Genomic DNA, 12,907 nt, shown 5'->3' on the forward strand with positions numbered 1-12,907 from the left:
CAAACTCTATATCTTTTCTTTTACTGTCCGCGTAGCTCTTTTGTCGACTCTGGGCGGTTTTCAATCTTTGTTGAATTTGGATGATTTTCTCGGTAGTTTCTTGTATTATCTCCGAACCCGTAATCTGTCTATCCCCCACTTCACTCCAACAAATCGGAGACCTGCACTTTCTACCATAAAGTGCTTCAAACGGCGCCATCTCAATGCTTGAATGGTAGCTGTTGTTGTAGGAAAATTCTGCTAACGGTAGATGTCGATCCCAACTGTTTCCGAAATCAATAACACATGCTCGTAGCATATCTTCAAGCGTTTGTATCGTCCTTTCACTCTATCCATCAGTTTGTGGATGATAGGCAATACTCATGTCTAGACGAGTTCCTAATGCTTGCTGTAATGTCTGCCAGAATCTTGAAATAAATCTGCCATCCCTATCAGAGATAATAGAGATTGGTATTCCATGTCTGCAGATGACTTCCTTCAAATACAGTCGTGCTAACTTCTCCATCTTGTCATCTTCTCTTATTGGCAGGAAGTGTGCTGATTTGGTGAGACGATTAACTATTACCCAAATAGTATCAAAACCACTTGCAGTCCTTGGCAATTTAGTGATGAAATCCATGGTAATATTTTCCCATTTCCATTCTGGGATTTTGGGTTGTTGAAGTAGACCTGATGATTTCTGATGCTCAGCTTTGACCTTAGAACACGTCAAACATTCTCCTACGTATTTAGCAACATCGGCTTTCATACCCGGCCACCAAAAATATTTCTTGAGATCCTTGTACATCTTCCCCGTTCCAGGATGTATTGAGTATCTGGTTTTATGAGCTTCTCTAAGTACCATTTCTCTCATATCTCCAAATTTTGGTACCCAAATTCTTTCAGCCCTATACCGGGTTCTGTCTTCCCGAATATTAAGATGCTTCTCCGATCCTTTGGGTATTTCATCCTTTAAATTTCCCTCTTTTAAAACTCCTTGTTGCGCCTCCTTTATTTGAGTAGTAAGGTTAGTGTGAATCATTATATTCATAGATTTTACTCGAATGGGTTCTCTGTCCTTTCTGCTCAAGGCGTCGGCTACCACATTTACCTTCCCCGGGTGGTAACGAATCTCAAATTCGTAATCATTCAACAATTCAATCCACCTACGCTGCCTCATATTCAGTTGTTTCTGATTAAATATGTGTTGAAGACTTTTGTGGTCGGTATATATAATACTTTTGACCCCATATAAGTAGTGCCTCCAAGTCTTTAATGCAAAAATAACCGCGCCTAATTCCAAATCATGTGTCGTATAATTTTGCTCGTGAATCTTCAATTGTCTAGACGCATAAGCAATCACCTTCGTCCGTTGCATTAATACACAATCGAGACCTTGCTTTGATGCGTCACAATAAATCACAAAATCATCATTCCCTTCAGGCAATGACAATATAGGTGCCGTAGTTAGCTTTTTCTTCAATAACTGAAACGCTTTCTCTTGTTCATCATTCCATTCAAATTTCTTCCCTTTATGCGTTAATGCAGTCAAGGGTTTTGCTATTCTGGAAAAGTCTTGGATGAACCTTCTGTAGTAACCAGCTAGTCCTAAAAACTGGCGTATGTGTTTCGGAGTTTTCGGGGTTTCCCACTTTTCAACAGTTTCTATCTTTGCCGGATCCACCTTAATACCTTCTTTGTTCACTATGTGACCGAGGAATTGAACTTCTTCCAACCAAAATGCACACTTTGAAAACTTAGCGTACAATTCTTCCTTCCTCAATACTTCTAACACCTTTCTCAAATGTTCACCGTGTTCTTGGTCATTCTTTGAGTAAATAAGTATGTCATCAATGAAAACAATGACAAACTTGTCAAGGTATGGTCCACACACTCGGTTCATAAGGTCCATGAACACAGCTGGTGCATTAGTTAAACCAAACGGCATGACCATAAACTCGTAATGACCGTAACGTGTTCTGAAAGCAGTCTTTGGAATATCATCTTCTTTCACCCGCATTTGATGATACCCGGAACGTAAGTCAATCTTTGAATAAACAGACGAGCCTTGTAGTTGATCAAATAAGTCGTCGATTCTCGGTAGTGGGTAGCGGTTCTTGATAGTAAGTTTGTTCAACTCTCGGTAGTCGATACACAACCTGAGTGTACCATCTTTCTTCTTGACAAACAAAACAGGAGCTCCCCACGGTGATGTGCTTGGTCGAATGAAACCACGCTCTAAAAGTTCTTGTAATTGGCTTTGCAGTTCTTTCATCTCGCTGGGTGCGAGTCTGTAAGGAGCACGAGCTATTGGTGCAGCTCCTGGTACAAGATCTATTTGAAATTCAACGGATCAATGTGGGGGTAATCCCGGTAATTCTTTCGGAAATACATCGGGAAATTCTTTTGCAATGGGAACATCATTGATGCTCTTTTCTTCAGTTTGTACTTTCTCGACGTGTGCTAGAACAGCATAGCAACCTTTTCTTATTAGTTTTTGTGCCTTCAAATTACTAATAAGATGTAGCTTCGTGTTGCCCTTTTCTCCGTACACCATTAAGGGTTTTCCTTTTTCTCGTATAATGCGAATTGCATTTTTGTAACAAACGATCTCTGCTTTCACTTCTTTCAACCAGTCCATACCGATTATCACATCAAAACTCCCTAACTCTACTGGTATCAAATCAATCTTAAATGTTTCGCTAACCAGTTTAATTTCTCGATTCCGACATATATTATCTGCTGAAATTAATTTACCATTTGCTAATTCGAGTAAAAATTTACTATCCAAAGGCGTCAATGGAAAACTTAATTTAGCACAAAAATCTCTACTCATATAGCTTCTATCCGCACCCGAATCAAATAAAACGTAAGCAGATTTATTGTCAATAAGAAACGTACCCGTAACAAGCTCCGGGTCTTCCTGTGCCTCTGCCGCATTAATATTGAAAACTCTTCCGCGGCCTTGTCCATTCGTGTTCTCCTGGTTCGGGCAATTTCTAATAATGTGGCCCGATTTTCCACATTTATAACAAACTACATTGGCATAACCTGCTCCGACACTACTTGCTCCGCCATTACTCATTCCGACACCATTTGTTCCTTTCGTTCTGTTAACCCCTGGTCCGTAGACCTCACACTTCGCCGCGCTATGACCATTTCTTTTACACTTGTTGCAAAATTTGGTGCAGAACCCCGAGTGATACTTTTCACACCTTTGGCATAGCTGCTTCTGATTGTTGTTGTTGTTGCGGTTGTTATTGTTGTTGGGATGATTGTTGTAGTTACTGTTGTTGTTGTTGTTGTTGTTGTGCCGTTTGTTGTAGTTGCGATTGATGTTGCGATTATTGGGATAATTATTGCGATTATTATTGTAATTGCTGTTGTTGTTGTATTGGTGATTCTTATCACCGTTTTCCTCCCACTTTCTTTTGACTTGCTTCACATTGGCCTCTTCAGCCGTCTGTTCTTTAATTCTTTCCTCAATCTGGTTCACTAGTTTGTGAGCCATTCTACATGCCTGTTGTATGGAGGCGGGCTCGTGTGAACTTATATCTTCTTGGATTCTTTCCGGTAATCCTTTCACAAACGCGTCGATCTTCTCTTCCTCATCTTCGAACGCTCCCGGACACAATAGGCACAATTCTGTGAATCGTATTTCGTACGTGGTAATATCAAATCCTTGGGTTCGTAACCCTCTAAGTTCTGTCTTGAGCTTATTGACCTCGGTTCTGGGACGGTACTTCTCGTTTATCAAGTGCTTGAATGCTGACTACGATAGTGGGTACGCATCGTCTTGTCCCACTTGCTCTAGATAGGTATTCCACCATGTTAACGCAGAACCTGTGAAGGTATGCGTAGCGTACTTCACTTTGTCCTCTTCAGTACACTTACTTATGGCAAACACCGATTCGACCTTCTCGGTCCACCGTTTCAATCCGATCGGTCCTTCGGTTCCATCAAATTCCAAAGGTTTGCAGGCAGTGAATTCTTTGTAGGTGCATCCTACACGATTTCCTGTACTGCTAGATCCAAGGTTATTGTTGGTATGTAGCGCAGCCTGTACTGCGGCTATGTTTGAAGCTAGAAAAGTACGGAATTCCTCTTCATTCATATTCATGGTGTGTCAAGTAGTCGGTGCCATTTCCTTCAAAATAGTCAAATGGAACAAGTTAATCATACAGAATATTAAGAGTAGTTAATAGTATTTCGTAGCATAATATGAACTCATTTATAAAAGCTTTTTCTTCATATTAGCGTTTTATAAGTTTAAATTCGGGTAGTACCTACCCGTTAAGTTCATACTTAGTAGCTAATATACAATTCAACTACTACAATTCTATATGAAAAACTGATTATAATAATATTTCGCGTTCAAACTTTTACACAATATTTTACAAACTTACAATACCGCTTATTTTACATATAGCATGAAATATAGCACACAATAAATTTGATACAAGATGGTTGTGAAGATAATTCTAGCTAGTACACAAGTCGTTCAGCAAAGGCAATAAAGACATGTAATTCATACGTCCAAAAACAAGTCATGCATTCTGGTTTTACTAGGATTACTTCCCATCCTTGGTCTTGTGGAACATAACCGTTATGGCCGTTGATAAGACAGCGTGTTGTAACGTCGTCAAAGGGACGAGGGTTACGTAATGTCCAACAGTCCCGTAACAATCTAAAAACCTCATTTCTTACCCCAATTACCGACTCCGTCACTTGTGGGAACGTTTTGTTTAATAGTTGTAGCCCGATGTTCTTGTTCTCACTTTGGTGAGAAGTGAACATTACTAATCCGTAAGCATAACATGCTTCTTTATGTTGCATTTTAGCCGCTTTTTCTAAATCACGAAGTCCAATATTCAGATATATTGAGTCAAAATAATTTCTTAACCCATTGCGTAAAATAGCATTTGGGTTCCCCGCAATATATGCGTCAAAGTAAACATATCGTAACTTATGGATTTCCCAATGTGATATCCCCCATCTTTCTAACGAAAGCCTTTTATAAACCAAGGCATTCTTGGAACGTTCTTCGAATGTCTTACAAACTGATCTCGCCTTAAATAGTTGTGCCGAAGAATTCTGTCCGACTCTAGACAAGATTTCATCAATCATGTCTCCGGGTAGGTCTCTTAAAATATTGGGTTGTCTATCCATTTTGTGTTTTTATACTGTAAAATAGACAAGGGTTAGATTCATAAAAAAATACTTATTAATACAAGTAATTTTTACATATATCATAAAGCATAAGCACACTATATTACATATATTACACCACACGAATACAACTATCTTATTCCGACTCGCTTGTTTCTTCTTCTTCGGTTTTGGTTCGTTTTGCTAAGTTTCTAGGGATATATGATGTTCCCGTAATACGAGCCGTCGTTTTCCACATTGGTTTAGAAAAACCTGGTGGTTTAGAGGTTCCCGGGTCATTATTACAACTTAAGGACTTCGGGGGTTGACGATACATATAAAGTTCATCGGGGTTGGAATTAGATTTCTCTATTTTTATGCCCCTTTCCCTTATTATTTTCTTTTGCCTTTTTAAATTCAGCTGGGGTAATTTCTATAACATCATCGGAATTCTCGTCGGAATCCGATTTATCGGAGAATTGGTAATCCTCCCAATATTTTGCTTCCTTGGCGGAAACACCATTGACCATAATTAACCTTGGTCGGTTGGTTGATGATTTTCTTTTACTTAACCGTTTTATTATTTCCCCCACCGGTTCTATTTCTTCGTCCGGTTCCGATTCTTCTTCCGGTTCCGATTCTTCTTCCGGTTCCGACTCTTCTTCCGGTTCCTCTTCGGGAACTTGTGAATCAGTCCACGAATCATTCCAATTTACATTTGACTCTTCATTATTATTAGGTGAGTCAATGGGACTTGTTCTAGTGGTAGACATCTATCACATAATATCAAACGCGTTAAGAGATTAATATATCACATAATATTCACATGTTAAAAATATATAGTTTCCAACAAAATTTGTTAAGCAATCATTTTTCAAGTAAACACGGTCGAAGTCCAGACTCACTAATGCATCCTAACAAACTCGATAAGACACACTAATGCAAAATTCTGGTTCTCTAAGACCAACGCTCGGATACCAACTGAAATGTCCCGTTCTTATTGATTAAAAACGTTCCATATTAATTGATTTCGTTGCGAGGTTTTGACCTCTATATGAGACGTTTTTCAAAGACTGCATTCATTTTTAAAACAAACCATAACCTTTATTTCATAAATAAAGGTTTAAAAAGCTTTACGTAGATTATCAAATAATGATAATCTAAAATATCCTGTTTACACACGGCCATTACATAATGGTTTACAATACAAATATGTTACATCGAAATCAGTTTCTTGAATGCAGTTTTTACACAATATCATACAAACATGGACTCCAAATCTTGTCCTTATTTTAGTATGCAACAGCGGAAGCACTTAGTATTCACCTGAGAATAAACATGCTTTAAACGTCAACAAAAATGTTGGTGAGTTATAGGTTTAACCTATATATATCAAATCGTAACAATAGACCACAAGATTTCATATTTCAATACACATCCCATACATAGAGAAAAAAAATCATTCATATGGTGAACACCTGGTAACCGACATTAACAAGATGCATATATATAAGAATATCCCCATCATTCCGGGACACCCTTCGGATATGATATAAATTTCGAAGTACTAAAGCATCCGGTACTTTAGATGGGGTTTGTTAGGCCCAATAGATCTATCTTTAGGATTCGCGTCAATTAGGGTGTCTGTTCCCTAATTCTTAGATTACCAGACTTAATAAAAAGGGGGATATTCGTTTTCGATAATTCAACCATAGAATGTAGTTTCACGTACTTGTGTCTATTTTGTAAATCATTTATAAAACCTGCATGTATTCTCATCCCAAAAATATTAGATTTTAAAAGTGGGACTATAACTCACTTTCACAGATTTTTACTTCGTCGGGAAGTAAGACTTAGCCACTGGTTGATTCACGAACCTATAACAATATATACATATATATCAAAGTATGTTCAAAATATATTTACAACACTTCTAATATATTTTGATGTTTTAAGTTTATTAAGTCAGCTGTCCTCGTTAGTAACCTACAACTAGTTGTCCACAGTTAGATGTACAGAAATAAATCGATAAATATTATCTTGAATCAATCCACGACCCAGTGTATACGTATCTCAGTATTGATCACAACTCAAACTATATATATTTTGGAATCAACCTCAACCCTGTATAGCTAACTCCAACATTCACATATAGAGTGTCTATGGTTGTTCCGAAATATATATAGATGTGTCGACATGATAGGTCGAAACATTGTATACGTGTCTATGGTATCTCAAGATTACATAATATACAATACAAGTTGATTAAGTTATGGTTGGAATAGATTTGTTACCAATTTTCACGTAGCTAAAATGAGAAAAATTATCTAATCTTGTTTTACCCATAACTTCTTCATTTTAAATCCGTTTTGAGTGAATCAAATTGCTATGGTTTCATATTGAACTCTATTTTATGAATCTAAACCGAAAAAGTATAGGTTTATAGTCGGAAAAATAAGTTACAAGTCGTTTTTGTAAAGGTAGTCATTTCAGCCGAAAGAACGACGTCTAGATGACCATTTTAGAAAACATACTTCCACTTTGAGTTTAACCATAATTTTTGGATATAGTTTCATGTTCATAATAAAAATCATTTTACCAGAATAACAACTTTTAAATCAAAGTTTATCATAGTTTTTAATTAACTAACCCAAAACAGCCCGAGGTGTTACTACGACGGCGTAAATCTGGTTTTACGGTATTTTTCGTGTTTCCAGGTTTTAAATCATTAAGTTAGCATATCATATAGATATAGAACATGTGTTTAGTTGATTTTAAAAGTCAAGTTAGAAGGATTAACTTTTATTTGCGAACAAGTTTAGAATTAACTAAACTATGTTCTAGTGATTACAAGTTTAAACCTTCGAATAAGATAGCTTTATATGTGTGAATCAAATGATGTTATGAACATCATTACTACCTCAATTTCCTTGGATAAACCTACTAGAAATGAGAAAAATAGATCTAGCTTCAAAGGATCCTTGGATGGCTTGAAAGTTCTTGAAGCAGAATCATGACACGAAAACAATTTCAAGTAAGATTTCCACTCGAAATAAGATTGTTATAGTTATAGAAATTGAATTAAAGTTTGAATATGATTATTACCTTGTATTAGAAAGATAACCTACTGTAAGTAACAAAGGTTTCTTGATCTTGGATGATTACTTGGAATGGATTTAGAAAACTTGGAAGTAAACTTGCAATCTTGGAAGTATTCTTGATTTTATGAAACTAGAACTTTTGGAATTTATGAATAACACTTAGAACTTGAAGATAGAACTTGAGAGAGATCAATTAGATGAAGAAAATTGAAGAATGAAAGTGTTTGTAGGTGTTTTTGGTCGTTGGTGTATGGATTAGATATAAAGGATATGTAATTTTGTTTTCATGTAAATAAGTCATGAATGATTACTCATATTTTTGTAATTTTATGAGATATTTCATGCTAGTTGCCAAATGATGGTTCCCACATGTGTTAGGTGACTCACATGGGCTGCTAAGAGCTGATCATTGGAGTGTATATACCAATAGTACATTCATCTAAAAGCTGTGTATTGTACGAGTACGAATACGGGTGCATACGAGTAGAATTGTTGATGAAACTGAACGAGGATGTAATTGTAAGCATTTTTGTTAAGTAGAAGTATTTTGATAAGTGTCTTGAAGTCTTTCAAAAGTGTATGAATACATATTAAAACACTACATGTATATACATTTTAACTGAGTCGTTAAGTCATCGTTAGTCATTACATGTAAATGTTGTTTTGAAACCTTTAGGTTAACGATCTTGTTGAATGTTGTTAACCCATTGTTTATTATAAAAAATGAGATGTTAAATTGTTATATTATCATGATATTATGATATATAATATATCTTAGTATGATATATATACAGTTAAATGCCGTTACAACGATAATCGTTACATATATGTCTCGTTTCGAAATCATTAAGTTAGTAGTCTTATTTTTACATATGTATTTCATTGTTAATACACTTAATAATATATTTACTTATCATTTAACATAATTAACCAAGTGTATCAATATCTTAATATTATTCATATGTAACTAGTAAGACGTTGTTATAACGATAATCGTTATATATATCGTTTTCGAGTTTCTTAAATTAATAGTCTCATTTTTATGTATATAAATCATTGTTAAAATACCTAATGAGATACATACTTATAATAAAATCATGTTAACTATATATATAACCATATATATGTCATCGTATAGTTTTTACAAGTTTTAACGTTCGTGAATCACCGGTCAACTTGGGTGGTCAATTATCTATATGAGACATATTTCAATTAATCAAGTCTTAACAAGTTTGATTGCTTAACATGTTGGAAACACTTAATCATGTAAATAACAATTTCATTTAATATATATATAAACATGGAAAAGTTCGGGTCACTACAAAGTATGTCTGATGTGCGTGTGTAATCTCATGTACCAATTGTGGCTAAAGGAAGTGCACCAGTAACAGGTACACATGATGATGCAACAGATTCTGATGATTCAGTTCCTGCGTTAGAGGAATCAACAATACAATCGGAGGGGGAGGATTTATATCTTGATGAGGTTTATGAAGACGTCGTAAATGAGTAACCCACTCAAACTGTGAGTGAGGAACCTACTCAAACCGTGAATGAGGATCCTATCCAAACCGATACAGATGAATCTACAGAAACAGATGGACTAAGACGGTCCAGTCGAATGGTATCTCTCCCTAAACATTTTGATGATTATGTTTTTGACCCTGCCGGTGTTTCAGGTGCTAAGACAGGTGAATATTCTGCTTCGGATGAGCATGATACACCCTCTGCAAATGTTGTTACTGCTTTTTATACTCAATTGAATCAGACCGGAAGAATCTTCAGGAATGCGCACTGTAGCTTTGTGTCGCAAATCAAACCTGAAGATGTCAAAGATGCATTACAGTATGATGAGTGGGTTTCAGCTATGCAGGAAGAACTTCAACAATTCAGTCATTTTGGTGTTTGGAAGTTGGTAATTCCACCTTCAGGCTGCAAACCGTATGGCCTAAAGTGGGTATTAAAAAATAAGAAAGATGATCAAGGTATCGTGATCCGAAACAAAGCAAGATTGGTTGTTCGAGGGTATCAGCAAATTCCAGAAGTAGATTACGATGAAGTTTATGCTCCGGTTGCTAGACTTGAGGCTATTCAAATGTTTTTGGCTTTTGCTTCGTGGAAAGGATTTAAGGTTTATCAGATGGATGTTAAGAGTGCATTCTTGTATGGCACTCTTCAAGAAACAGTGTTTGTGACTCAGCCGTAGGGTTTTATTGATCCACATAATCCAGAAAAGATGTATCTCTTAGAAAAGGTGTTGTATGGTCTTCGCCAAGCCCCGAGAGCTTGGTATGCTACTCTGTCAAACTACATGATAGAGAATGGTTTTAGAAGAGGAGTATATAATGTTGGTAAAGGTGTATGTGGACGATATCATCTTTGGGTCAACAAATCAGAAAATGGTTGATAACTTTCAAGATGTAATGCAGAAACGATTCAAGATGAGTTCACTAGGGGCTATTAATTTCTTTTTAGGGTTGCAGGTTGATCAAACGGAAAAGGCATCTTTCTACATCAATCGAAGTATGTAGCTGACATTTTGAGCCGATTCAAGATGGAAGATGAACGAGTTGCCAAGAATCCTCTAGCGGTGAATCACGGGATTACGCTGGAAAATACAAGGGCAAAAGTCAATCCAACTCTATATGGGCAATTATTGGTTCTTTAATGTATCTTACGACATCTCGCCCGGATATCATGTTCGCAAGTTGTTTGTGCGCTCGTTATCAAGCACAACCGAACATGAATCATATGTTAGCAGCAAAGAAGATCATGCGTTATCTTAAGGGGACTCCAAGTTTGGCCTTATGGTATCCGAGAAAGGATGAGTTTGATCTGACGGTATACATTGATTCTGACTACAGGGGTTGCAAAAGAGATTTTAAATCGACCTCTGGTGGTTGTCAGTTTCTAGGTAGCAAGTGGTAAGTTAGCAGTGTAAGAAACAAACGGCAGTCGTGTAACAACCCAACTTTGCTTAACCAAAAACACACTACAAAAAAAAAATTTCTGGTGCAGCACATCTGGTCGGCGTCCAGATTATTGGACGGCGTCCAGCAAAGAAAGCTTGGACGGCGTCCAGCAGATCTGGACGGCGTCCAAATGGCCTGCCAGATTCTGCTCACGGGTCCAACTCACATGAGCGGAAAACCCGCTTCCCGACACTTTTAAACGAAAACCTTTTTACAACATAACAATATAAGTAAAACTAATAGATTTCCAACATCAAAACAAGTTTTACATCATCGGGCCCACAATCGCCCATTTTACGAGTTTCGTTCAAAAATACAAGTTTCAACCATTAGAGTTTAAGTTCCAAACTTCACCTAGAGCACGGTGTTTGGGGTTAAACTACCCAATCTCGGTCAAACTTCAAAAAGCTAAAACACCCAAAAGCATCCCCTATCAGTACAAGCGGGAGACCACTAATCCAACCGAATACCTTTGCCTTTGTCCACACCGGAGCCTAAAAATGTAAACAACGAGAGGGTAAGCTAAAGCTTAGTGAGTGCAATTGTTATACATATGCATATAAAATCTATCTACTTGCATTCACTTACACAATACCGTGATGGAATTTAACAAGTTTCAAAACAACATGTTCATGAAGTTAACACAATCATAAAACCAATTTTAAGATAGTTAATACGAGCGGAAGCAATATGTAAAGTTCATGTTAACATGTTAAGCTATCAAGTTAAATTCCATATTAATATCAAGTCATGGATAAATGCTTACATATATATACACAAAGGAAGAAAATTATACCTCCTCAATGATGAGTGAAGAGCTGAATTTTGGATAGCAGAAAAGATGATGAAGATGATGAAAAACAACCTCTAACTTGAAGCCTCAAGTGTGTAATACCCACAAGCTTTCAATCACCAACACCTTCTTTAATTTAGTTAGGATTTTAGGACACTTGATGAATTTAATTAGCAAGCAAAACACTCATCTCCTCTCCCCAAACTTTCGGCCAACAGCAACCTCACAAGTCCAAGAGAGTTATTTTGAAACTTAGTGAATATTCTTAGTCAAGGAGAGAGTGTTAGGAGGCAAGCATGCTCATTAGTCTTTGTGTAATCTTGAAAGTAACAAGAACAAAGCATGTGTGCCTCCTTGGAGACCAAAAAAATGTCCCCCCATATTGTTTTATAACAAGATTTATATTTTATAAAACTTGTTATAAAATTACTTGTAAATCTATATAAAACTTTTATATAAAACATGCATTTGTTAAGTTACTTACATTTTATAAACCAATTTATAAAATATAACACAACATAATTATTTAAACCTATAAATAATTAAATATAAATTATCCAAATAATTTATCTCAAGTGATGATATTTTAGAAAACCGATTTTCTAAAGATCAAGTGTCGCGTATTTATTTAACAATCCAATCGTTAAAATAAATACATATAAAGTGTTGGTAAGCTTGTTATTGGGTATGACCCGACTTGGATCATAACATAGTGGCCACGTTAATTTAATATGTCTCTCGGGCATATGAAATACCTACAATCTCCCACTTGCACGAGAAACATAAGAAATTAATGCAAGTGATGGATACCACCTAACGACCGTCCATCACCTCCAATATGTTATGACTTTGTGCCATTCAATAACATCATCCCTTTCGAGTTCCCATCTCGAATATGAATAGGTGAATCTTTC

The 12,907-nt window shown here is 36.3% G+C and overlaps 1 protein-coding gene across 1 annotated transcript; it reads left to right on the forward strand.

Moving 5' to 3' along the window:
• The first annotated feature begins 10,549 nt into the window (after positions 1-10,549).
• Positions 10,550-11,156, forward strand: LOC139875369 (uncharacterized mitochondrial protein AtMg00810-like). The gene is made up of 2 exons (XM_071862707.1): positions 10,550-10,751; positions 10,807-11,156. Exons 1-2 carry the CDS (start codon positions 10,550-10,552, stop codon positions 11,154-11,156), a joined length of 552 nt encoding a protein of 183 aa, XP_071718808.1.
• The last annotated feature ends 1,751 nt before the right edge of the window (positions 11,157-12,907 follow it).

The sequence above is a fragment of the Rutidosis leptorrhynchoides genome, chromosome 11 (assembly GCF_046630445.1).
Source record: "Rutidosis leptorrhynchoides isolate AG116_Rl617_1_P2 chromosome 11, CSIRO_AGI_Rlap_v1, whole genome shotgun sequence".
NCBI lineage: Eukaryota > Viridiplantae > Streptophyta > Magnoliopsida > Asterales > Asteraceae > Rutidosis > Rutidosis leptorrhynchoides.

Bases quoted from the DNA above. Each gene is read 5' to 3' on its own strand.
- LOC139875369 (XM_071862707.1), top strand. From the start codon at position 10,550: ATGGTTTTAGAAGAGGAGTATATAATGTTGGTAAAGGTGTATGTGGAC. The intron at 10,752-10,806 runs GTATGTAGCTGA...CGAGTTGCCAAG, and splicing joins ATCTTTCTACATCAATCGAA to AATCCTCTAGCGGTGAATCA.